The 27,565-nt window shown below is 48.3% G+C and overlaps 1 protein-coding gene and 1 long non-coding RNA gene across 7 annotated transcripts in view; one reads left to right on the forward strand and one right to left on the reverse strand.

Moving 5' to 3' along the window:
* Positions 1–22,296, reverse strand: part of FBXO31 (F-box protein 31) — a 44,511-nt gene extending 22,215 nt beyond the window's left edge. For 3 of the 6 annotated variants that reach the window (XR_014256647.1, XR_014256648.1, XM_082436911.1), the window contains exons 1-3: positions 21,892–22,296; positions 7,594–7,665; positions 4,272–4,358 (exon numbers count right to left, since the gene is read on the reverse strand). Coding sequence is in view for 4 of the 6 variants with exons in the window: in XM_082436911.1 (XP_082293037.1) it covers positions 4,272–4,358; positions 7,594–7,665; positions 21,892–22,240 (508 nt within the window). In the remaining 2 variants the exon portion in view is untranslated. Of the gene's footprint in view, positions 1–4,271; positions 4,359–7,593; positions 7,666–8,339; positions 8,360–21,891 lie in introns of those variants that run through there. The other 3 variants (XM_082436909.1, XM_082436912.1, XM_082436910.1) reach the window with 3 other exon arrangements.
* Positions 22,297–22,417: 121 nt separating this feature from the next.
* Positions 22,418–26,674, forward strand: LOC309648406. The gene is made up of 2 exons (XR_014256654.1): positions 22,418–22,959; positions 23,520–26,674. It is a non-coding gene; the product is annotated as an uncharacterized lncRNA (long non-coding RNA).
* Positions 26,675–27,565: the final 891 nt, after the last annotated feature.

A 27,565-nucleotide genomic window follows, 5' to 3' on the forward strand; every position in this document is an offset into this window, starting at 1 on the left:
GTCAGCATGGCTGTGTTCAGAAAACCATCCCTGGCTCTAACGCAACCCTCCTACTCCCCAAAATAGGAACAATAGTCCAAGATGGCTAAGGGACGGCTCAGCTCAGGAGCTAACAGGAAAAGGGTCCTAGTCAGGGTTCTCATCTGCCAACAGGAAGGGTCACTTAACAAGCCAAGTGGGAAACTCCGACACACTGGACAACACCCAACCCAAAAGACCCAACTCTCCTTGCACAGCATGCTCTGATACTGAGCAGTCGCTTCCCTGCTGTCCTACCAGCAGCTGCCATTGCCCACCACACTCGGGACAGCGGCCCACCACCCAGCAAGGCCGTAACATCACCACATCTGTCGCTGCAGAACTGAGGTTTCTTGCCCAAAGGAAAATCATACAACTAATGGTATCTCCTGCCACTTGCTAGAAGCTGTTGGTAATTAAAATAAAATCAGAGGAGGGAACAGTTCCAAACTCAATCTATGAGGCGGCATTACCCTGATACTAAAACCAGACACAGACAGCACGAGAAAAAAAAATTGCAGGCCAATATTCCTGATGAACATGGATGCAAAAATCCTCAACAAAATATCAGCAAACCAAAATGGATCACAAACCACGATCCAGTGGGATTTATCCCAGGGACGCAAGGATGGTGCAACATCCACAAACCAATCAATGTGCTGCACCACATTCACAAAATGAAGGCCAAAAAATCACATGATCATCTCAGTACATGCAGACAAGGCTTCTGACAAAATTCAACATCCATTTATGACAAATGGGTATGGAGAGAACGTACCTCAACACAGTAAAGGCCATGTATGACAAACCCACAGCCAGTATCACACTCAAAATGAAAAGCTGAAGTCTTTTGAAAGACAAGGATACCCACTCTCCCCACTTTCATTCCATGTAGGATTGGAAGTCCTAGCCAGAGCAATTAGGCAAGAAAAAGAAATAAAAGGTATTCAAATTGAAAAAGAAGAAGTTAAGACAGTCACTATTTGCAGATGACATGATACTATATATAGAAAATCCTAAGGACACCACCAAAACGCTATTAGAGCTAAAAAATGAATTCAGTAACCTTGCAGGATACAAAATCAACACACAGAACAAAATCAGGAGAAACATTCCATAGACACGTAATCAGCAGAGGGCCTCTCCTCTCTCAGACATGCTCACCGTTGGTGCCCCACTGCCCTTTCCAGGCGCACCCTTCTATTTTATTCTTACCAATGGTCTCCTTCCTTCCTCAGTAACCATCCTGCAATGTGTTCCTGGCTCCACCTGGCAGACTGGACTTTGGAGGGGCCTTCCCCTCCAAAGACTCTACCCTGTGTTATCTGCACCTGAGGATTAAAAGTGGTCTGTCCGTCTCCTCACCAGTGGGGGGGGGGGGGGGGGTCCACCAAATTCCTCGTATCTACTCGAGCAATCTCAAGCACTGCCAAGATGCTGGGTATGAACCTCAAAACCCAGAGCCCTACAGGGACACGACGTTATTTTTAAGTTCAAAGTGCACTCGGACACTCACCAACGATTAGCACACGCAGACACATGTCAGACCGGTCGTAAAGGCAATATATCCCCTAGGACACTCCCAACGCCTTACAGACATGGATTATCAAGACTCTCAGGAAGCTGCATACACACACCAAGAGCAGCTGATCTGGGCCACAAGGCTGTGGGGAGATATCATCTCTTGGGTCCAAGGGAACGTGGCCCAGAGGACTTCAGGGGACCAGGGGACACGAGGCCCCACGGCTCTAGGAAGAGCACAAGTGGATGAGGAACAGCCCCAGGGCCTCGTTCCTTACAAGCCAGTCGTCACAGCACACGTCTCTGGAGCTTTGGTGAGTGTCAGAGGACGAATTCCGAGCTGCCCTCGGTTAGGACACACTAGGACACTGGAACACAGAACACCTGGGCATACAGAGCTTTCAAATTCAGTTGAAACTGTTTTTTTTTTCATGCATGTAAGTTTTTCCCTGATGTTTTAGGAGACCATCCAGGTAACAGACCAGTCCACAGAGAAAGGCAACCAATGCTGACAACTGGTTATTTTTATTATGTTTTCTAGATCTTTCAAGTTTTCTACTGTATTTTTATAACTACACTCACACCTCAACGGGACGGTAGTCCCCAATTAAAACAAGTCTGCAATACAGCTACAAGCAACTGGGGGGCATCACGGTATGTGGCTCTAGTCCAGACACTCTGGACGTGGTCTCCTAGAAGCATGGTAGAAAGTCTGGACTCAGGACTTGTCCTCATCAGCTGCAGGAAGCTTCTGCCCACCGCTTGGGGACAAAAAGAACACCCCCCAAAACAACTCTAGGTGCTTCCTAGGTCCCGGCCACCCCCAGAGGTGGGTCAGAATTCCACACTAGCCCTATGGTATTAAGTTCCAGATGGGCTGTTGTTCCAGAAGAAGCCTGTGACAGCCGTGTGACATAATGGACCTCTAAGTGCTTGTCTGCTTGTATCGAAAAGCCCGCGGCACCCAGTTCCCGTCAGCACAGCCAGTGTCATTGATCCGCTGTTCTCATCAATACCCGCTACGTCACCATCTCTCCCGTGGGGCTGGAGAAGGCACCGGGGCTCACTGACTGCTAAGCAGGGACAGCAGCGCAGTCCGTGACAAAATGTTCTAGAGAGCCTACTGCCAAGATGGCAGGGAAAAGAACAGAACTCGCATCCTCATAACCAGCCAGCCCAGCCCCAGACTTGTGGTGATCGCTCCCGCACCCATCCCCCCGGGCCCTGGGTGACACACAAGGTGGGTTTGTTAGCCCAGACACCACCCCAAAGCATGCTGCCCACACCCGGGCAGCCCCGTCCGGACCCCAGGATAACCCCCTGAGTAAAACGGGACCAGCCAGCACATGGCAGCTAGGTGGCTGGAGTCCGATGGGGGTTAGGAGAAAATCCACAAACAACTCTATTTCCTCTACTCTGAGTAGGTTTTGTTAGAAACTGTGCACTTCCTTTTTTTTTTAAAAGATCTTTTTTGATGTGGACCAGTTTTAAAGTCTTTAGTGACTTTGTTACAATATCGCTTCCGCTTTATGTTTCGGGTTTTTTGGCCGCTAGGCATGTGGGATCTTAGCTCCCTGACCAGGGATTGAACCCAAGCCCCCTGCATTGGAAGGTGAAGTCCTAACCGCTGGACCACCAGGGAAGTCCCGAAACCGTGCACCTCTAAGACTCAGGAGTGGGTCTGCTCCACAGCGGCAACGCTGACATGAGGAGCACTCGGGGGGTGGAGTAAAGAGCAGAAGGGGTGTCCCTGTGCTTCTCAAAACATAAAAACAGCTTTCAGGGCTTCCCTGGTGGCTCAGTGGTTAAGAATCCACCTGCCAACGCAGGGGACACGGGTTTGATCCCTGGTCCGGGAAGATCCCACATGCCGCAGAGCAACTAAGCCCACGAGCCACAACAACTGAAGCCTGTGCACCCTAGAGCCCGCAGGCCGCAACTACTGAGCCCACGTGCCGCAACTACTGAAGCCGCGCACCTAGAGCCCGTGCTCCACAACAAGAGAAGCCACCGCAATGAGAAGCCCGTGCACTGCAATGAAGAGTAGCCCCCGCTTGCTGCAACTAGAGAAAGCCCGCACACAGCAACGAAGACCCAACGCAGCCAAAAATAAGTAAATAAAATTAATAACTTAAAGAAAAAAAAAAGAGCTTTCAGTGCATCTCGGCTCAACCCAATAAAAGACAGGGACAGCATTCATCACCTATGGAATGTGGCTTAGAAAATTTCCAGAGCTCAAGTAATGCCAATCGAAGGAGGAATCAGGACCTAAATAATCAACTGTTTCTACACACTTTTGTTGTGTGTGTGTATGTAAACTTTTTGAATTGACATATGCTGTGAAAACGTGATTGACTAATAAAGCCTAGATGTGAATGCTTATGTTCCATTCTAGAATAGAAAGGTTTTTGAGGCTTCTACTCTGTCTCAAGAAGCGATAAATGTTAAAATGCACAGCAACGTGGTGATCTTGCTTGGTACAATCCAAAAACCCAAAGCTGCTGCGGACACCCAGCCCGTCTGTGCAGCTGCCCTGGGGTCGCCGCTCAAGAGTGACCCTGGTTGTGCCAAGCCACGGAGGACGCTGCAGCAAAGTGAGAACCAGCAAAAGCCAAGGAGGTCAGCTCGCTCTCGGCACCAAAGCTGTCTCGTGCTGTGAGTGAGAGGCCCTATCCATGCAGCTTCTCGGTCTTGCTCGCCCACAAAAGCGGAAGCCAGCAGGAGATACGTACGGCAGGTGTAAACATCTCTGTATTCCATGTGCTCGTAATCGGGAAGAATTTTCATGAAACGGCCCGACTTCACACGAGGGTTTATACCTGAACAGACACAGCAGGGAAAGGGCTGAAGATGGTTCTGCCTTCTCGACTGTAGAAACCATTTTCACAGGACTCAACACCTGTCCCTCACCGACATCACACGCTGCCCTACATCCTCGACCCCCAGAACCTTGGGAGGCAAGCGGTTACCAAGGAGGCCGGCCTGGCCAGAAGGAATCATGGTGACAGGTGTTCCTGTCAGTCAGTGATCCACACCAGGAACTCATGATGGCAGGCCCGCTCGGGACCCCCTCCGGGGTCTCTCCCCACCACCCACCACAATCAGCAGGGCTCACCGAGGTGGGAGGGCAGAGGTCGCAGCTCACAGATATTTGGGGTGACTGTGTAGGGAACCCTGTGCCCCAACTAGGATCCCCAGCTTGCCCGCTGCACATCTGGCATTGTCCTTCACCTGTTGCGTGTGTTTTGTTTTTGACAAAGGACAGTGTTTGCCAGCCTCCTAACTCAATCAGACCCCTTCACCCCTGGATTGAGGTAGCTGACTCTACCATCTAAGCAGGAACTAGGGGCGACTGTCTTCTACCACCTATTCCAGAAGCTAAGTGATTTTCTCCTAGATAAGGCCTTCAAAGCAAGTTCACAAAAACACAGTTCCTGCACTGTGAAAATGAAAACTGAAGCTCGCTTTGGCCGGAGCAGGTCAAACGCTCTGGGGTGCTGATAACAGATAATATGAATCGGTCTCTGGATTTGACAACCATGTTCAAGGGGTTGAGAACCAGCAGTCAAAGAAGTCTCCAGATGTCCTCCTTTGCCTGTGACCTCGCCGTGGCCCTTGTCCCCTCTCCCTGGCCCACCTGGACCTCCCCCTCTCTCCTGCTCACCTGCCCATCCACCTGTGTCCAGATGTCCCCTCCACAGGACAGATGCCCCCAAGGCCCGGGCAACCCCTCTGCCCACAGCTGAGATGAGCTCTGTGGGGGCCTTCATTCTCACACGTGTTCTCCTCTGGGTGCTTCAGCCCCCAACACCTAGCAGGTATGAGCATCTGCCTCCCTCCAGGAGTATTTTGAGGGCTTAGAACTCTTAGAGAGAACTCAAGTTGCTTTGAGATGATATCATCAAATGGCCTGACAAACTCAAAAAGTAGTGAGATGATAAGGACTTCTCATATGAGATCCTCATGGAAACAGCTGACCACCCCAAAAGCCAGGAAACCTCTCGTTTCTGTGCACTCACAGGGACTCCTGTGGGGAGTGTACCTCTGACTTGGACACGACGCCCATAGCGAGGGCGGCCTCCTGGATTCTCTGCTCTGGGAGACTTAAGACACGGACTCTGGGGAGCAACAGTGGAGCCGAGAGTGGGGCGGGGCCCTGGGGGCACCCCCAGAATGGAGGGCGGGAGGGGAGGGAAGGGGACACAACCACCTTTCCACCCCTGGAACTCCGGGCTTTGCAGGATTCAAAGTGGCACTGTTCTCACCACTGAGACCACAAGACAGGAAGGAGTTACATTTTCACGAGACGTGACCACTCGGGCCCCAAGACCCACTTCCCCTGGAGACACGCATTCTCTTGGGTGGGTGGGACATGAAGCAGAGGCCAGAGAAGAAACCAAAGTGCAAACCTGCCAGTGAAGGAGGAGCGGGAGGCCTTGCGCAGACCAGCCCTGCCCTGGGCTTCAGGACCAAGGACAGGGGCACGCGGGGGCGGGGCAGTGGATTGGGATGGCGTCTGAGGGTGGGTGAGGATGCAGCCCGAGCCCCTCGGCAAGTGGGGAGAAGGGGATACTGGGAGGTGGCCGAAGTGGGGCTGGGACACACAGGGCTCCCAGAGAAGGTGGGAGGGGGCAACAGCCTAGAAGGCACAGCCGAGGGCCAACATCGAGAACCACACGTGCCCAGGGTGGCCGGGGAAGGTCCACGAAGAACTTAGAGCCTCCAACAGGAGATCTCCCCACTCGTGAGCAAATTCTAACCCAGGAACACTGGCCAATCCAACATCCCAAATGGCCACGGGATCGAGGTGGAGAGAAGTCTGATGGGGTGAAGAAATCAGCCCAGATTCGGGGACCAACTGCGCCCCCCCGGGCTGTCTCCCCACACAGCTGATGCTCCGCAGAAGTCCACAATCTACCTGTGTGGGGGATGCGGGACACAGGAGGCGAGACGTCTCCCGGGGGGACTCTGAGAGCAGCGAATCCACGGAAACGAGGGAACACAGCAAGCGACAGCAACGAGCGAGCCCTGGCACTGGAAGGAAGCCTCCAGCACGCTGGCTCCCAGCCAGCAGCCCGGCCCCCGGGAAGCCCCTCCATCCTGAATCACACGTTTTTCCGAGCAGGAGCCCGGTCCCAGCCTCTGGGTGTTTAAGTAAGAAGCACCATCTGGTCTAAGTGTTCAGTGCAGAACTGGTGCAGAGTTCAAAAGGATGTGTAAGCCAAAATCTACCAAGACGGTTTTAAGATGAACACTTAAGGTCCTTTTCAGAGAGGTCAACAGGTCAACCTTAGGCCAAAGAGAAGCGGGCCGTCATGATCCTTCTTACCCCGTCCTTTACTACCAGCCCCGAGCGTTAACAACACACGCCACACCCCGCTGGGCAGGGACAGGCGGGCTGCTCCCCGCGGGATGGTGTGCCCACTGCCCCTGGGCGACGTCCGTGCCAACAGACACCCTCACAGCCTCACGCAAAGGGCCCTGAGGAACGGCCAGCAGAGAGGTGCTTGGGGCCGGGGGCTCTAGGCATCACGGAGCGTTGCTGGCGACTCTGGAAAGCAAAGGGGCGGGGACAAGAAATGGGGGTGCTGGGAGACTCAACGTGCCTGCAGGAAACAAGCCAAGGAAGGGCCGGGGCTGGTGCGGTCAGGGTGGCGAGGAGGGGCCCTGGCAGCTGTCACGGCTGCATGTCACAGTTGCTCCTGGTGTCCACGTCTCCAACCAGGCTGCAGGCCTGGGATCTAGAGACACGGGCACCTCCAAGCACACCAGAGTTGTTTCCAGGGCAGCCACGTTTCCCAGAGGATAGACACCTTCAACCACCTGCGCTGCAAAATCAGGGTCATGATTCACTCAGAAAGGGAGAAGACAGCCCCCGACCTTTTCAGTGCTGTTACTACCAGCTCTGTCTCTACAATGTCAAAACTGAATTTAAAGGGTATCTGAGAACAGACCTGTGGGCTGAGGGCCATGGACTTTTATTTTCCGTGGCTGATGTCACTGAGCACCTGCTTCTGGAACAAGTTAACAGAAGATGGTGACAGATTAACTTACACTTCGCGTAGACGTCTCGACAAGACACGCCCGTGATCTCCAGCTTCCTCAAGTTTTCACAAACGCCGTACTCTGCAACAAGAAACGTTTGCTGGAAATTACAGTCAAGAAGTCATAAAGCAGCAGACATATTAATAGACGTGCGGGTGGGGGTGGAGCAGGCATGCCTCAGCCTTGGCCTTGTCTTCTCAGCCTGACCCTTCTTTCACTGTGGAGATTTCATGGGCCTTCTCCACATTCAGTCAACACCCTCACTCACCAATGAAGCCACTATTCTATTTTTAGGTAACACCACTCTGAATGAAATAGCAACCTGCCATGTCTATTCTGATAAGCTCTAGAAACCTAATCTCTCAAACCCACAACGAGACATCCTGGTTTATGACCACGGTGTGGCAGAAACTCAGAGTCTGGAGACGATGAGAGTTCCCATGGAAATGAGACCATCACTGGTGTCAGGGTTCCACGAAGGCCCCCCTAACCCCCTACTGATTCTGTTAAACGAAGACACAGCTGGGGCTGCCCAGGACGGCCTTGAAGCAAAACCCTGACACCCACCTCCACGGCCAGTGCTCTGCCCCACCTCGGGGAGAGAAAGCCAGGCTTGGAGAGGTTGGTGACTCAGCAGTCCTTCCAGAAGGGGGACTGCAGTCTGGCCAGCAAAAGGCTGTCCACCTCATCACATCACAGACCCCACCCCGGCCCCAAGGCCTGGTCTTTTCAGCAGAATGGATGACGACACTAACCCAATGCTTCTGTGAGGATTTTGACCATATCCAAGCCAAGCTCAAGATGCAGACGGTGGAGAAACTAGTTGGGGCAAGGCGGTTAGCACCTGGCAAACCTCCCCGAGATGGGCCTGCCCGACGGTGCTGCTTTCCCTGCTTCCACTGCTGAAGAACAGGCCACGGCCTTGCTCGTCACCAGACAAAAACACACGTTTTATCCTCCTGCCAGGAAGAATGTGGACTCCGCTCTGGAGTGTTATGCGAGTTACAAGAACTTGTGAGGAACTAGATACCGAAATGTGCTTGTTTGTGACCTTGGATGGGGTGACACCTGCATGTCACGTGAGTCACCAGCAACTGAGAGGCCCCGGTTTGTCAAAATCCTTGCAAACCATGCCAGGGACCAGCTGGAAGGGCCACTCCCACCCCGGGCGGCGACCAGCTGGAGCTGGTCTACCGCGCTCTTGAGAAGAGCTCTGCTCCACGCTCTTGAGAAGAGCTCTGCTCCACGCTGAGCTGTCTTCATGATCCCCCGTCTGCTCTGGGATGTCCACAAGGCCAGGTGGCCCTCCTGACGGCCACAGCGGCTGTCACCACCTCATGTGCTCTCCATAAACAGCGTCCTTCCCTCGCACCAACCAGGCACTCCAAAACCCTCACCGCACAAGACTGGTGCCTCGGTTTGTTTCCCGTGTGGTGTGCAAAGAACAGCTCCCCTCCCGGTTCCAGCAGTGACCAGCGCACGTGGTACACGAGGTGCGCCGCTTGCTGCCTCGTTGACGAGACAGTTTGGGAGCCGGGGTTGGGGGGGGGGGGCAGGTAGTCTTCTCTGAACCGCGCGCTTTAGTGATACATGTGGACACTCTGCCGGTGAGATGCAGGGCACAGACCCAAGGCGCATCCGAGTGTGTCCCGGCTGTCTGCAGCACACTGAAGCAGCAGTGCCACCCCACAGCATCTGCCGAGCCAGTGGGTGATTTTCGCATCTGAGCCCAGCGATCCTCCGACCTGCTAGAGACAACGCACCACCTCCCAGCACCCGCTCAGACTTCCAAGCAAGTCTAAGGTTTTTAGCCAGGATGACCAAACTGTCAAGAATCTCTGCACACCGTGTCAAGAAAAGGTGCTGCTAATATCACACAAGAGATGAACCTGCACGAGCAGACAAACCATCCACAGAAATGTCACTAACAATCAGAAGAAAAGCAAAAGTATGATGCAGTGCTAGTAAATACAGCAACGCTTAGTGGGTTTTTCTTAATGTTCCCAAAAGATAATAAAATCACCGAAGTGGAACAATGTCATTCTGACCCAACTGCTCCTTCAAGAAATGTTCAGTATTTTTCACATGATGGAAAAATCTTTTTTTTTAAACAGTGGCTCAGAACAATTCCACATCCTCTGACTGTTCCATAAACCTTCCCATAAGTCATCAGGGAAAGTGCCCTTAAAATAGCATTAAGGCCAGTGTACATGCAGCACCACAGATCCTTCCCCCTAGAAAAACTCACCAGCGTTAACGCCATCTTACCCAAGACCAGCGTTAACGCCGTCCTACCCAAGATGGTTAAAGTTAGCACAGCAAACCGTGCTGCCCACAGCTGCTTTCTAAGTGCCAAATTTGGGTTGCAGGCTGCCGATTCAAATACTTTCCTTGCTACTCTATGACATACAGTAGCTTGTGAAAGTCTGTTTTGAAAGTGTCTGTTCCAAAAATGGCAACAAGTAAAAAAAAGTTGGGAAGGGGGAGAAAAATGGGTGAGCTGGACTTGAGGAAATTTAAATTAACCATGGAATTACCATATGATACAGCTATATCCTATTTCTAGGTACATACCCAAAAGAGATGAAAGCAGAGACTCAGAGATGTTTGTACACCCATGTTTATAGCAGCACTATTCACAATAGCCAAGAAGGGGAAACAACCCAAGTGCCCATCGATGGAGGTTAGATAAGCAAAACAGGGTCCATCCATGCAATGGAATATTATTCAGCCTTAAAAAGGAAGGAGAGTCTGACACCTGCTATAGGCTGGCCGAACCTTGAGGACGTTGTGCTGAGTGAGATAAGCAGTCACAAAAGGACAATATTGTACGATTCCACTTATATGAGGTCCCTATAGAATAGTCAAATTTCACAGAGACAGAAAGTAGAATGGTGAGTGCAGGGGCTGAGGAAGGAAAAACGGGGAGTCAGTGTTTAATGGGGACTGAGTGTCAGCTGGATAAGATGGAAAAGTTCTGAAGATGATGGTGGTGACGGCTGCACAACAATGTGAACATACTTAATGCCACTAAACTGTAGCTTAAAAATGGTTAAAGTGGTAAATTTTACTTTGTGTATATGTTACCACAATAAAAAAATTAAGTTGCCACTTCAAATACTCCAATCAGAAAATTTCCAGAAAGCTATTGAACAAATGTTTTGCCAAGACGGAAAAACAGCCCAGGAATCTGGGCCAAGTCGACACTGAAGCTGCATCCTCTGGTGACCTGACTGCCAGGGGCGCACTTCCTGTCCAGTGAGGTCAGTACTGTGTGACGGGCGTTACCGAAAACCCCTGCTCCCAGAGCATGTGTCTGAATGTGCAGGAAGTCTATTCAGTCTCTGCGGGTGGGAATGGGTGAGAAGAGTTTTCTCTCTCCCTCTTTTCCACTCTCTTGCCCCTACAGGAGAACCCAAGGAACACACGCTGCTTCCTGAGGCAACTTCCCTCGAAGAGAAGACTAACGGAGATTAACGGAGGCAGTACCTGTGCCAGCCGTGGCTGAGACGTGCACACACTCTGCATCGGAATGGAAGATGACAAAGTTAACATCATAATTCTATGCACTGCACCAGCCTTGGCACCTGCAATTAGAGGGAACTTAGCCCCATGCTCCCCATAAATGCCACTTATGAGGGTCCCTGCCACGTTGGAAGGGCACAGCACTAAGACAGTCTCTGAAGCAAGCTGGTGGGCACACAAGATAAGGCTGGAAAGGGGGTGGTCTCCTGGTCCTGCCAGAGCCGGGAGTCCACAGGAAATGCAGAAGCACTGAAGAGTCTCAGGTAGAAAAGCAGCCTGGACCGGGTAACCTGTGGGTGGAGCCAGCGGAGACACACCTGGAGACGCAGGTGGGGGGTCCCGTGAGGAGGCCACTGCACCACCAGGTAAGGCAGAGGTGGCAGGAAAGGATGGGGGAGCCCAGCTGGAACCCAGCTGTGGCCCCCGGCAGGCAGGAGAGAGTGGGAGGAGGAAGAGTGGAGGAGCGCTGCGGGCTTGTTTCCCACCTGCGGTAAACTCACACAGTTTTCCAAGTAAAGCCAAAAGGCAGTATTGATTGGAAATTTAGCGCATTTTTGTTTGCACTAAATTAGGGGATAACTATATCCCTTAATAAAATATGGTTAAAACTTTACTTCCGAGGGACTCCCCTGGTGGTCCAGTGGTAAAGAATACGCCTTCCAACGCAGGGGACTCGGGTTCGATCCCCGGTGGGGGAACTAAGATCCCACATGCCGCGGGACAACTAAGTCCGCGCGCCACAACAATTGAGCTCACGTACCTCAATGAGAGAGCCCGCGGGCCGCAAACTAGAGAGCCCACGCGCCCTGGAGCCTGCGCACCACAACTAGAGAGAGAAAACCCGCACGCCACAACTAGAGAGAAGCCCTCGCGCCGCAAGGAAGAGCCCGCGCCAAAATGAAAGATCCCGCGTGTCGCAACTAAGACCCAACGCAGCCAAAATAATAAATAAATAAGGAAAATAAATAAATAAAAACCTTTACTTCTGAGGCTGAAAAAGGAGGCAGAGGCAGGGGTGGCAGCTGGTGGGGAGGGGGCTCCGCCAGGCTCAGGGGTGTCAGGCAACTGGTCCCCAGGCTTCCTGACACAGCTGCTCCGAGGACACCCTTGCAACAGCAGAGTGCTGGTTCCAAACCCCTGTGTGTCCCCCAGCTCGCTGCTTTTCTTAGCTATTACTATAACTGCATGAAATGCCTTTTTTTTTTTTTTTTTTTTTTAATAATGTAGCAGATCTGGAAAAACACTGAGCAGCTAGCTCATCCTAGGATGGGAAGAATGTGAAACCCAAAACCTGGATACAGCCCATAGGCATCTCCTATTCAACACCTAGAATATTCGGAATGCTAACCAATAGTTCCCAAGGACAGCTGACAGCGCCTACATACTCAACGCGACTCCTTCCCAACCGACTCCACCCCTGCAAAGATGAACAGTCTTGGTGCCCACAGCAGCCTCGAGAAGCCTCGCCCTGCCAGCCAGAGGACGCGGACCCTGTCCAGCTCCACGACAGGTATCCCTGGCCAAGGGAGCCCCACTCCAGCTGAGGCCCACCTGTCATGCCCGGACACTTCTTCCTGGTGCACGCACACCCTCTCGGTCTCGCCACCCACTCGTGAGACCAGGAGGTAAGCAGAGTCTGACTCTGCCATCACCTCACCCCGGACCCCTTCTCAGATTTCAGACACTTCTCGACTCCCCACTAATACTCCTCAGACAGGCTTGGCTATTCTGGGTTTCCTCCCCTGTCCATCAGCACCGGGAGGACAGTGAGGGTGTCACTGGCAAAGGATGTTGACTCATGAGTTAGAACCCAGGTCGCCTCCTGACCGGTCCTCGGTTTCTCACAGGACACCTGTTCCTCCAAAGTCCCAAAGATGCCCTTGTATTTGCACACTCTTTCCAGCCAGAAAGACAAACCAAGATCCTCAAATGCATTATGTAATCACTTTGCAAACACAGTGAAACAGTGAAAACGGCCCATCGGTTCTTCCTGGCAAGGCAACCATATCTGTCCAATTAAACATGGCCAAGGGGAAATCTTCACTCGGTGCTTTCTGGGGGCCAGGTCAACTTCCCAGCTCGCTTTTTTAAGGTTAGCAATGTCCCTCAGAGGCACCGTTTTCCTTTACCCTTTCCTACTTTGCTAACCAGAAGGATTAGGTTTCTCTGTGAAGCAGCGGATGAGATTCGACTTCCAAAAATAAAGAGACTGTAGTCCTGACAATCAGCAAAGCAGAAGAAAAGGATAAATGTTTCCCTACAATTCTGAGAGCCTGCTCTATGTCCAGGAGGTGGCCTGCTTTCCTCTTCTCATGGTTGAGGCAGGTACGCTTCTACTACTTCAACACCGCCCACCCCAGCCCCAAAACAGGAAGGCTCAACAAGCAACTGCTTAACAAGAGACATAAAATATGCCCAAAGCCGACTTCAAAGCCAACAACTTGCCCATTTCACCTCTTCCCAAGATGACCCTTCCAATTTCAGCCATGTTTAACAAAAGCCACATTTCTCACATTTCACATCAGCATATCAAACAGAATAGAAAGCGTTTTCTTCTGCATGCAAATACAAAATTAAATGTTGGTTTTTAACTTCCGATTTCTGTCATAAAGCTCATACATTATGGGAAAAGGGTATTTCTAATTATGATGGAATTTAAGCCCACTTTAGACTTACAACTGATCAAAATATTATACAAGTATTATTCCAGGTGTCATTAAAACACTTACCATCAAGGGAAGAAATGGACAAATTATATATTATAAATTCAAAACCTCACTCTCTGTCTCAATATTTAAGAGTTTGGTGTAGAAGGGAAAATACACGTGTGAGCATTTCCTTTGCATTTCCTTTGCTTTTAAATGTTTCTTTTGTTATTATTTGAATGTTCTGATTTAGAACCATGGTCTGAATTTTCTAAACGCCTTAGCCTCAGGTAGACCGGCCAGCATTTCAAAATTCACCAACTAAACAGTGAAGTGTTAACCAAGAAAAGCCTCCTCTGGGTCAAAGGCAAAGAACAGACTGGGCTTCTACGCTATGCTCTGAGAAATGATGGCTTATTTATACCCCACATGCCAGTAACTGCAGGAGGCCTGAAGCCAAAGGAGGGATGCATCAAAACATTGCTCGGCTCCTGACCCCGCGCCCACCCTGCAAGCTGGGGTTGCTCTGGTTTGGTTTCCTGTAAGAGGGAAAATAGCGCCTATTTGGTGTATTTGCCCCCAAAACAGGAGCACAGACTGGGCCTCTCAGTAGCAACTTTCTGTCACCCGCCCACAGAAATACCACTGAAAATAGTTAATCAAATAGCTCCAACAGGCAGGGGGCTCAAAAGACCAAATTCTATAAAAACAACTGATTTATTATTGTTGACTTATTATTGCTAGGACACTGAAAATTGTGAGATTCTCACCAAGCGCTATAAAGCCTTCTCATTTTAAGTTTGTAGTGTCCCTACCCACCCCTGCCCCTGAATCATCCTCTCATTTTACGACGAGCCACTGACATGCTCGCCCTGCCCGTGCCCTGGAAGTCCATCACGGCCCAAAGCGCTCTGAAGCAATAAAACACAGGTGCGTGGCACCCTCCTCCCTGTGCCCCTTTCTGTGGCTTGTCTTCTCCTCTGGGAAACCCAATTATCAAAATACAGAAAGCAAACGTGTAAACACTGAGTAGTAAACGTGCAGACTCACTAACGTCTCACTCACCTTCCCAAGACACTAACAAATGGAAGCACCATCGTGCCGTGTCAGGGCCGGACCTGGAGCTTCTGGGCCAGGAAACCTGCTGGGCTAGGACCACCCACCTCTTGCTCACCAAGGCTGGGAGCACTTTGGTTTCTGCCTCTGTGGACATGACTTTGGCCTTAACACCCACCATAACCAAATGTCTGCTTCGGGATGGAAGAAGTTTGGGGCGCAGGGAAATAAGATCAGACTTGTCTCACACACGACTATCATTATACATATTCCAGTCATAATTAGACTAACCCTATGAGACGCCTATGAATGACACACGGAACTGCCAACCATACAATGTTGGACCCAGATGAGCTGGAAATGAAAGCTACCAAAATGAACTAGTGAAACTGAAGACCTTCAAAACCTCGGGACGACAATGATTACTTAAACCCAAAGTTAAAAGTGCGTAACTTTGATTAACGCTGTAACTTTTGCAAAAGTCACTTTGACTAAAGCGGTAACTTTTGCAAAAGTCACTGTAAATGAAGTTAAAAAGCAAAAGACTGGGCTTCCCTGGTGGCGCAGTGGTTGAGAATCTGCCTGCTAATGCAGGGGACACGGGTTCGAGACCTGGTCTGGGAAGATCCCACATGCCGTGGAGCAACTAGGCCCGTGAGCCACAACTACTGAGCCTGCGCGTCTGGAGCCTGTGCTCCGCAACAAGAGAGGCCACGATAGTGAGAGACCCGCGCACCGCAATGAAGAGTGGCCCCCGCTTGCCACAACTAGAGAAAGCCCTCACACAGAAACGAAGACCCAACACAGCCAAAAATAAATAAATAATAAAAATAAGTAAATTAAAAAAAAAAAAGCAAAGGACTGTTGACTATGAGAAAATGTTTTGCGTATATTAAACAGAAATCGACCCAGATTAAATAAATAAAACCCACAAATCAATAAGAAAAAATAACGATAGAGAAAAAGGGCAAAGATTAAGGATACGCAAATAAGAGAAATCCAAATTGCCTATAATTTTATTTCTTAAATGTGCATCTTCACGAGTTATCAGCCATCTGCAAATTAAAATGAGATGTTGTTTCTCACCCAGATTGACACAGATTTTTAGAACTGAATCATTCAAACTAGAAAGAATTTAGAGGACATTGGATTAAATGAGATAACTTAAAGAACCCAGACCACAAAGACAGCTACTTTGTGAATAAACACAGAGCATTCCTGTCATTTTCGGTGACTTGCCTGTGCACACCCTCGTGACAGGTGTGCAAAGAGGAAAATACAACTATGTTATATTTGGAGTGAAGAATCACTCCAAAAAAATAACTGGTCAGCATCTAGTAAAACTGCGAATCTCACAGCCCACTACCCCGGCAACACCACTTCTGGATATATTCCTTAGAGAAATTTACAAATTTATCTGCATCTGAAGACACGTAAGAGCTTGTTCGCTGTAACACTGTGTACACTGTATGAAAAAAATAAAAATGAGCAAAGGAACACATGTGGCCTCTTCAAATTATGAACCACCACATAGTGTTCAAGAAGACTGAACCAGACTTAAACGTATTAACGTGGACAGAATTTAAAAACACAAGTTGACGGGGGAAAAGGCAGATGCACAATACTTATGGTATGATATATTTCTTAAAATTAAAGTACCATAAAACAATATTATACATTGGGGAGGTTACAGGAGTATGTATATACAAGTAAACTCAACCCACAATAGTGGCTGCTTCTTGGGAGCGGGAAGGAGAGGGGTGATCAGGAGGGACTTAAATGCTGGCTGAGAGGTTTTCTTTTAAAAAAGGTAGAGATTTCAAAAGCAAATATGACAGAAGACTTAACTGTTATTTATTGGGGATGACTAGGAATATGCCTGTTTTACCATGTTTGTTTTTCATTTTTTTAATTTCTCAAAGTGAAAATTCTCCTAGCTGCTAAGCCACCTTGGTGAAGAAGAGGCCTTGATCCTACCGTCACAGTGTCTGCTGTCCCAGGAAAGCTGAACTGAGAAGCACAGAAGCAGGAAAAGAAGGACTGAGGAGTCCTTCTCTGTCTGCCCCCCAAAGTCTGTCTACATCTTCATGAGGACTTCTTATGCCTCTACTAGCAATTCTAAGAATTTGCCCTGAGCTGTACCTCCAGTTAATTTTACTATGTGGCATACCTTTGAGTTTTCTGATTATACAGAAGTCTTCCGTTACTCTCTCTTGCTACATATCTTACAGTTTCCCCAGAGACAACACCCGGAGACCACCACACAGGTTTGGCTGACTGATGGAGAAACTCCACAAAGGAACATCTGTGATGAACCTGGGTCTCACAGGTGTACAAAATGCAAAACAAAGCAAATGAAAAGGTGGAACTCACTTTGCCTCTATTTTAAAATGTCAAAAGAAACTCACTTGCCAAATAGATGACAAAAGGTTAATACTGCTAATATCCAAAGAAAAGAGAATGAAAAGAAATGAAGACAGCCTAAGAGACCTCTGGGACAACATTAAACGCACCAACATTTGCATGATTCTGTCCCAAAAGGAGAAGAGAGAGAGAAAGGACCTGAGAAAATATTTGAAGAGATTATAGTCGAAAACTTCCCTAACATGGGAAAGGAAATAGCCACCCAAGTCCAGGAAGCACAGAGAGTTCCAGGCAGGATAAATCCAAGGAGAAACACACCAAGACACATAGTAATCAAACTGACAAAAATTAAAGACAAAGAAAAATTATTAAAAGCAACAAGGGAAAAATGACAAATAACATACAAGGGAACTCCCATAAGGTGAACAGCTGATTTCTCAGCAGAAACTCTACAACCCAGAAGGGAGTGGCATGATATATTAAAAGTGATGAAAGGGAAGAACCTACAACCAAGATTACTCTACCCGGCAAGCTTTACAGACAAGCAAAAGCTAAGAGAATTCAGCACCACCAAACCAGCTCTACAACAAATGCTAAAGGAACTTCTCTAAGTGGGAAACAAGAGAAGAAAAGGGACTTCCCTGGTGGTGCAGTGGTTAAGAATCCACCTGCCAATGCAGGGGACACGGGTTCGAGCCCTGGTCCGGGAAGATCCCACATGCCGCGGAGCAACTAAGCCCGTGCGCCACAACTACTGAGCCTGTGCTCTAGAGCCTGTGAGCCACAACTACTGAGCCCACATGCTACAACTACTGAAGCCCGCGCACCTAGAGCCCACGCTCTGCAACAGCAGAAACCACCACACTGAGAAGCCCACACACCACAACTAGAGAAAGCCCATGCGCAGCAATGAAGACCCAACGCAGCCAAAAATAAATAAATAAATAAATAAATTTTTTTTAAATGTAAAAAAACAAGAGAGAAGAAAAGGACGTACAAAAACAAACCCAAAACAATTAAGAAAATAGTAATAGTAACATACATACCGATAATTACCTTAAATGTGAATGGATTAAACGCTCCAACCAAAAGACACAGGCTCACTGAATGGATACAAAAACAAGACCCATATATATGCTGTCTACAAGAGACCCACTTCAGACCTAGGGACACATACAGACTGAAAGTGAGGGGATGGAAAAAGATATTCCAAGCAAATGGAAATCAAAAGAAAACTGGAGTAGCAATACTCATATAAGATAAAATAGACTTTAAAATAAAGAATGTTACAAGAGACAAGGAAGGACACTACAGAATGATCAAGGGATCAATCCAAGAAGAAGATATAACAAGTATAAATATATATGCACCCAACAAAGGAGTACCTCAATACATAAGGCAAATGCTAACAGCTATAAAGAGGAAATTAATAGTAATACAATAATAGTGGGGGACTTTAACACCTCACTTACACCAATGGACAGATCATCCAAACAGAAAATTAATTAGGAAACACAAGCTTTAAATGACACGATAGATCAGATAGATTTAATTGATATTTATAGCACATTCCATCTGAAAACAGCAGATTACACTTTCTTCTCAAGTGCACACGGAACATTCTCCAGGATAGATCACATCTTGGGTCACAAATCAAGCCTCAGTGAATTTAAGAAAATTTAAATCATATCAAGCATCTTTTCCGACCACAATGCTATGAGATTAGAAATAAATTACAGGGAAAAAAATGTAAAAAACACAAACAAATGGAGGCTAAACAATACATTACTAAATAACCAAGAGATCACTGAAGAAATCAAAGAGGAAATCGAAAAATACCTCAAGACAAATGACAACGAAAACATGACGATCCAAAACCTATGGGATGCAGCAAAAGCAGTTCTAAGAGGGAAGTTTATAGCAATACTTACCTCAAGAAACAAGAAAAATCTCAAATAAACAATCTAACCTTACAGCTAAAGGAACTAGAGAAAGAAGAACAAACAAAACCCAAAGTTAGCAGAAGGAAAGAAATCATAAAGAACAGAGCAGAAATAAATGAAATAGAAACAAAGAAAGCAATAGCAAAGGTCAATAAAACTAAAAGCTGGTTCTTTAAGAAGATAAACAAAATAGATAAACCTTTAGTCAGACGCATCAAGAAAAAGAGGGAGAGGACTCAAATCAATAAAATCAGAAATGAAAAAGGAGAAGTTACAACAGACACCGCAGAAATACAAAGCATCCTAAGAGACTACTACCAGCAACTCTATGCCAATAAAATGGACAACCATGAAGAAATGGACAAATTCTTGGAAAGGTATAACCTTCCAAGACTGAACCAGGAAGAAATAGAAAATACGAACAGACCAATCACAAGTAATGAAATTGAAACTGTGATTAAAAATCTTCCAACAAACAAAAGTCCAGGACCAGATGGCTTCACAGGTGAATTCTATCAAATATTTAGAGAAGAGCTAACACCCATCCTTCTCAAACTCTTCCAAAAAATTGCAGAGGAAGGAACACTCCCAAACTCATTCTATGAGGCCACCTGATGCCAAAACCAGACAAAGATACTATAAAAAAGAAAATTACAGACCAATATCACTGATGAGTACAGATGCAAAAATCCTCAACAAAATACTAGCAAACAGAATCCAACAACACATTAAAAGGATCATACACCATGATCAAGTGGGATTTATCCCAGGGATGCAAGAATTCTTCAATATACGCAAATCAGTCAATGTGATACACCATATTAACAAATTGAAGAATAAAAACCATATGATCGGGCTTCCTGGGTGGCGCAGTAGTTAAGACTCCTCCTGCCAATGCAGAGGACATAGGCTCGAGCCCTGGTCTGGGAAGATCCAACATGCCGCGGAGCAACAAAGCCCACGCGCCACAACTACTGAGCCTGCGCTCTAGAGCCCGCCAGCCACAACTACTGAGCCCGCATGCCACAACTACTGAAGCCCACGTGCCCTAGAGCCCGTGCTCTGCTACAAGAGAAGCCACCGCAATGAGAAGCCCCCACACCACAACGAAGAGTAGCCCCCGCTCACCGCAACTAGAGGAAGCCTGCACACAGCAACAAAGACCCAAAGCAGCCCAAAATAAATGAACAAAATAAATAAATTAAAAACCAAACAAAAAACCTGTATGATCATCTCAATAGATGCAGCAAAATCTTTTGACAAAATTCAACACCCATTTATGATTAAAAACTCTCCAGTAAGTGGGGATAGAGGGAACTTACCTCAACATAAAAAAAAAAAAAAATACTGCTAATATTCAACGAGCTCTTACTAATTTTTAAGACAAAATAAACTCCCTAAGAAAAAAAGAGACCAAAAAAACCAAAACAAAACACAAACAGGGAATTCACAAGAGGTGAAATTAAAATGGCCAAGAAGCATCATAACCATTTAGGGGGTGAGGGCTTCATCTGCATCATCCCATTTAACCCTCAAAGTCACCCTATGGGAGCAGCACTTGCCAATAACACTTGGGAAGGTGAAGCAGCGTCTTCAGGATCTCAGAGCAGATAAACAGATTACAAATCAGTCTTGACCACTGAGCCTTATGGCAGAAAGAAGATGACTGACTGATCCCCTGCTGGGAAGGATTTCGGGAAAGCGGCCTTCTCATGCAGTCTTCCTGGGGGTGCAAATACCAACAGCTGGGCAATGAGTACCTAAGGTGTCATCAGCGTGCACACCCTACTGCCCCTACAACCCCACTTTGGGAAGTACACTCCAAGAAGATAATCTCAGAAGTTCTAAAAGGTACATGTAAGTCCCATGAACTCCTATAAAATGCACAAAGGCACTCTTGATAGCACTGTTTACAGCAAGAAAAAACTGCAAACTTAAAAGTCTATCAGTAAGGGACTAGTCTGTGGCATACATAGACAGTGGAACACTATTAAGATTTTTTATACTAAATTTTTCCAAAATTTTAAGAGTGGCTTATCTTTGATTGCAGGGGTCCCGGAAGATATTTTACTTTCTTCCCTTTGTTGTCCTTCACTGTTTGATTTTTTTTTCTTACCTATTGTTTTTACCAAAACATGAGAGCTTACTGAACGTCAGAGATCTATCAACGTTTAAATGAACAGAGAGACTTGAACTGTGGAATAGGTAAAGCTTTCTTCCTGGGATTTGTTACAAAACTACTCACTATCCTCACTTCGGCCACCACCATCCCTGAGGGGGGCATTAGCCCCCTGCAGCACTGCCCGGCTCCACCCACCGCTCCACAGACCAGGTCCTCGCCCTCAGGAGACACTCCAAACCCTCGGGCTCCCCTAACTATTCAAGTTCACCCTCATCGTTGCCGTCAGCTCCGCCCCCAAGGACTGGGGACCAAGGACAGACGTCAGCTTGCTCCCCGGCCTAAACCCAGCCCCAGCTCGCGTCACTGCCCTCGGCGTCCTGGCCCCCGCAGCTGGGGGACCCCTCACCCCTCTCTGAGCACCCCATGCAGGCAGAACCCGGTCCGCCGCCCACCCGGAACTCCACCGCGCCCGGAACCCGCGGTCCCGGGTCAGTGGCAGGGCCCCCCGGGGTCACAGCACGCCCCGGCGGCCGGGACCCTCCCCCTGGAGTCCCGTTCCGAGGCAGGTGCCCTGGCCAGAGCCCGTGGTGACCCCGCCCAGAGCTTCCCCCGGCCAAGCCCCCTCCACCAGGCCCCGCCCCGACGCACTTACCCTCCCGGCAGCGCCGCCTCCAGATGGTGTCGGTGTGCAGGATGCGCCGGAACTTGGTGCAGACCTGGGCCAGGCTGGGCAGGTCGGTGCCGGGCAGCGAAGCGAAGATCTCCACAAGCAGCTCGGGCGGCAGCTCCAGCAGCGAGCAGCGTGGGGGCGACGAGGGGCCCGCGCTCCGGCCGCCCCCCGCCCCGGCCAGCGCCGCCGCGCCCGCCTCGATGCGCTCTTCCTCGGGGTCCGTGTCCGGCTCGCTGTCGGCCGCTGCCGCCTCGGCCGGGCCCCGGCGCTGCTGGCGGCGCCGGCATCCCCGCGACGGGCCCACGCCGCAGAGGCGAGCGCACACCGCCATGCCGGCGACTGACGGCCGCCGCGCCGCCGCCGCCGGTGCGCACGCGCCGCCAGAGAGCCGAGCCCCGCCCCACCAGCAAGGGAGCCTATCCCCGCCCCGGTGAGCGTCGAACCCCGCCCCCTGGAGAGCCGAGCCCCGCCCCCCGGAGGATCCGAGCCCCTGCCCCAAGAAAGCAAGGCACGCCCCTGGGATTCGAGCCACGCCCCTCCCTACTTTCAAGCCACGCCCCCAATGCCTAGGCGACCTCGCCGTCTAGGGCTTGGCCCCGCCCACTAGGGGGGACCTGCAAAGACCTGGGCCGAACCAGAACGCCTCCCGCCTACCCCCGCCCTCCCCGTGTCATTGGGACCGTCTCCCCGCGGCCCCACGACCCCACGACCCCCGGGGGGACCGGCGCCTGGGCAGCAAATGGCGCGCTGTCGGGTGTGAGGGCCGAACTTACCACCTCCCGAGTATGGGGCTGACGCGCTCTTCCTGAGATCAGCCCCGAACACCCTACGGGGCACCTCCCCCCAACCCAGAATGCCCCAGGAAGGTCCGAAGGGCCCCCGCGGAACCCCCCAGGAAGGCCCAAAGTAGCCCCCCAAGAACCCCCCCCCAGCACCCTTCCATGAAGAATCCTCCAGGAAAGCCCAGAGGACACTGCTCCGAGGACCTCCCAGGAAGGCCTGGAGGAGCCCACCAGAACTCCCCAGAGGACCCCAAGAACTTCACACTAGGTGTGTAGTCTGTCTGATCTTGCTGTGCCCTAGTTACCTTATTTACTGGGTTCTGCAGGCTGACTGGGGCCTAGGGCGGGGGTGGAGAATGTGCAGACCTTCTCCTGACAGTGGCTTCACCTTAAGGAGCACTGATAACAAGAAACTGACCAGAGAGTAGGGCCAAGGGTATGGATGTGATTACAAGATTACAGGATTATAGGTGTCTCCGACTGGGTGGGCCCAACTCCTTTCTGGTCAAGACTGACTTCAATGCCCTGAAGTGCTGGAGAGCCCTTCAGGAGCCCAAAAGGAAGACTAACCAGAGCCCAAAAGGAAGTTAAGAATCCACAGACCACCCCATTCTGGTCAGTGTTTCTATTTCTACTCAAATAGAAAATAGTGACCGCGCAGTTCCCTGGGCCCAGCCTCCACAAGGTCCTGGCTATTCACTACCTCCCTAAGGAGGTCTCCAAGCGGAAGAGAGGGCTGCCTACCCCAGTCCCCAGAATCCCATAAACGGGGAAGTTCATCTTCTGACAGAAGTAACCATTCTGTGCTTCAAACCTTGACCATCTCAGCTCCAGGCAATTGAAAAACAACATGTAGGGACTTCCCTGGTGGCGCAGTGGTTAAGAATCTGCCTGCCAATGCAGGGGACACGGGTTCGATCCCTGGTCCGGGAAGATCCCACATGCCACGGAGCAGCTAAGCCCGTGCCCCACAACTACTGAACCTGTGCTCTAGAGCCCGCGAGCCACAACTACTGAGCCCGTGTGCCACAACTACTGAAGCCCGCGCGCCTAGAGCCCGTCGTGTTCCACAACAAGAGAAGCCACCCAATGAGAAGCCTGCGCATCGCAACGAAGAGTAGCCCCTGCTCGCCACAACTAGAGAAAAGCCCGCGCGCAGCAACGAAGACCCAACACAGCCAAAAATAAAAATAAATAAATTTTCAAAAAAAAAAAGACTCCGCACTCAAAAAAAAAAAAGAAAAACATGTAACTGCCCTCTCTGTATCTCAACGGTTTTTCAAACTGTCCTCCACCCTGTTATCAGAACTCTCTTCCTGCAAAAAGCAACACAAAAACAAAAGCATACTCATCGCTTCACTCACCTATTTAGAAATATTTAATGGCTCCATTGACTTCTTATCACATCACACAAAGTACCTCACAATCCTGTCCTAACCTCCCAGTCTGGCATCATCTCCTGTCTCCACTGAAACTCACCATGTCTGCCCCTTGTTCAAGCTGTCTCCTCTGCCAGGAGAACCCTCTCCCCAGTCTGTGCCAGTAAACAGCCGCCCCTTCTCAGAATGTCCCTTTATTACAGCACCATCATTTGTTTTATTACAAACATTTGCTTCCTTTGGTAGCAGCCTTACTAGATGTATCTCCTGTCACATGATGGACCTGCTAACACACATCATGTAACCGGCAAATGTGTACTGACTAAATGTTTGTTCAATGAAAAAGGAAAAAATGATAAACTGGCTAGAAGGCTAAAAAGTGAGGAACGTGAACCAGATTTAGAGAAGACTAGTTTATTTATCACCTGAACCATCCAAGCTAGGAAGTCTCCCAGCAAACAGAAATGCATTAACTAATGTAATAAATATTTATAGAATGCCTGACTAACCGACACGCTATGTTCTGTGTGGATCCATAGATTGTAAAGCATGAGCTTTGCTGTTATATATTTCAATCAGTTTGTTTTTTAAATCTATCTACTCCCTACTAGGTCCTATTAATAAAATACAGTATTCACCAATTAATAAAATACAGTAGTCTCCTATTAATAAAATACAGTATTCTTAGGTCCTATTAATAAAATACAGTTTAGAGTACATTAAAATGTACAAAAATTTCCATCTTTAGAAGAATGGTTAATGTATGCTCATAATTTGAATAATGCATAATTCAGTGAAAAGATACCTCTAAATCTATGTATTCTTGACAGCAGGAACAACAGAAGGCTGTGTACAATGACCCACAAAGGTGTGAAAGGATGGAATTTGTGCTGACCATCAGAACAGAAAGAAAAGGATAGCCGTAAGAGCTTGGGTAATCCACATCGGTGGAGAGGAACCAGAGGGGAAGAGTTAGGCTGTAGCAGAGAACTATTACACACTGAACCCTGAAAGCTTTGTGTCCTTGAAACTTTTACAGTCCCTTATATAGAACTGTATCCCTTACAAAGAACGCTAAGGAGGATACATTCATAAATGAGGAAAACCTAGATAGAAGACGCCCTTTTTTATGGAAATTTTTAAAAATTTTAGACAATTTTAAGGCTTACTTTTTATTTCCAGTTATTACAAAATTTTGGCTCTATTCCCCGTGTTGTACAATACATCCTTGAGCCTGTCTGACACCCAAAAATGTGTGCCTCCCTCTCTCCCACTCCTATATTGCCCCCCCAGTGGTAACCACTAGTTTGTTCTCTGTATCTGTGAGTCTGCTTCTCTTTTGTTATGTTCACTAGTTTGTTGTATTTTTAATTTAATTATTTTTTTTCAAGAAAGCAAAGTGAGGATTTATTAAGTGAAAGTACCATCTCAGTGGGAGAGTGGGCAGACTCAGGTGAGTATCTGCCTAGTTTGTTGTATTTTTAATTTAATTATTTTTTTTTCAAGAAAGCAAAGTGAGGATTTACTAAGCGAAAGTACCATCTCAGTGGGAGAGTGGGCAGACTCAGGTGAGTAGCTGCCTAGTTTGTTGTATTTTTTACTTATACCACGTGTAAGTGATATCATACAGTATTTGTCTTTGTCTGGCTTATTTCACTTAGCATAATGCCCTCCAATCCATCTATGTTGCTGCAAATGGCAAAATTTTGCTCTTTTTTAATGGCTGAGTAGTATTCCATTGTGTGTGTGTGTGTGTGTGTGTGTGTGTGTATACATATATATATATATATACACATATATATACACATATATATATACATATATATATCACATCTTTATCCATTCATCTCTTGATGGACATTTAGGTTGCTTCCATATCTTGGCAATTGTAAATAATGCTGCTATGAACATTGGGGTGCATATATCTTTTCGAATTAGTGGGGTTTTTTCAGACATATATCCAGGAGTGGAACTGCTGGGTCATATGGTAGTTCTATTTTTAATTTTTTGAGAAACCTCCATACTGTCCTCCACAGCAGCTGCACCAAGAGATCATTTGTTTTAACACTATGTCAGGAATATAAGAATGAACTCTTTGTTAGTGAGAACTGATAACAACTAAGGAAATTAGTAGAGTACAGGACGAGGCATTTTTCAATTGGTTGCCTCAAAAGTAGTAGTTCTTTCAAGTTGCCCCTGAAAGTAGTAGTTCTTGAACTTAAGAAAACCCTGTTAACTTTCCCCATGCTGGTTCTCAGAATCCAGATGTGTAAAAATGGCATCTTGCCCACTGCTCAGAAGAAACAGTTGGGCTTCCCTGGTGGCGCAGTGGTTGAGAATCTGCCTGCCAATGCAGGGGACACGGGTTCGAGCCCTGGTCTGGGAAGATCCCACATGCCGCGGAGCAACTAGGCCCGTGAGCCACAATTACTGAGCCTGCGCGTCTGGAGCCTGTGCTCCGCAACAAGAGAGGCCGCGATAGTGAGAGGCCCGCGCACCGCGGTGAAGAGTGGCCCCCACTTGCCGCAATTAGAGAAAGCCCTTGCACAGAAACGAAGACCCAACACAGCCATAAATAAATAAATAAAACTAAATTAAATTAAATTAAAAAAATTTTTAAAAAAGTACATCAAAAAAAAAAAAAAAAAAGAAACAGTCAAGGTGAATGGAAAGAAGGGAAAATATTCAAAGGCTAAACAAGAGGTTTGAGGTGCGAAATAAGAGTCTCAATGATTACATCCTTAGTCCCATACATGGGCAAAAAGCTGGAAAAATAGCAATCCTTCAGAATTTGTTTGGAATTAAACAAGCAAAAAACTGCAAAAGAGAAAAAACCCTGTGGAATGCCTGCCAGCTCCATTAGTTGTTACACACTCACTTAAGAGACAATGTTAGGTTTTAGGAGTGATTTGAGATCACTTTCCTGCATGTACCAGTGTGCTGGTTTCTGAAGTTGTACACCAGAGCCAGAGCATCCTGGGAGAGGAAGCACTCCCACATGGTGCCTTTCTCGCTTCGGACACTCCTAAAGACTGCAAGCTATGGCGCATCAACTGCAAAACCCTCCTGGCTGAGTCCTTTTCTAGAATAGCAGGAACACTGCTCTTGAGCAATACTTGTTTGTTTACTTTAGCTAAACAGTAGAGATGACACAAGACTGATTGGACCACCGGCCAATAGTGTCCCAGACAACAAGGAGGGTGGAATATCTTTCCCAATCAGAAAGAAGAGAGGCAGGACAGGCCGGGCAGGCCTGAAGAGCTGAACTAACTCTCAGTGTGACTTGCCCTCCATACTGAGTGTGGCAAAATAACCCTAACATGTTCTGCACTGCCGGTTAATGTTTCACGCCTTCTGTTTTGTTTTGTTTTTTTTCATGCCTCGTTTAACAGATTCTTAGAAATAGCGAGACAGCACGATTTACAGCATGTTACTTCACTAATGCTGGGACATCATATTCAATTTCTAGCTGTTACCTTATAGAAAGAAATAGGG

The sequence above is a fragment of the Balaenoptera physalus genome (genome assembly GCF_965194825.1).
Source record: "Balaenoptera physalus genome assembly, chromosome: 19".
NCBI classification, from domain to species: domain Eukaryota; kingdom Metazoa; phylum Chordata; class Mammalia; order Artiodactyla; family Balaenopteridae; genus Balaenoptera; species Balaenoptera physalus.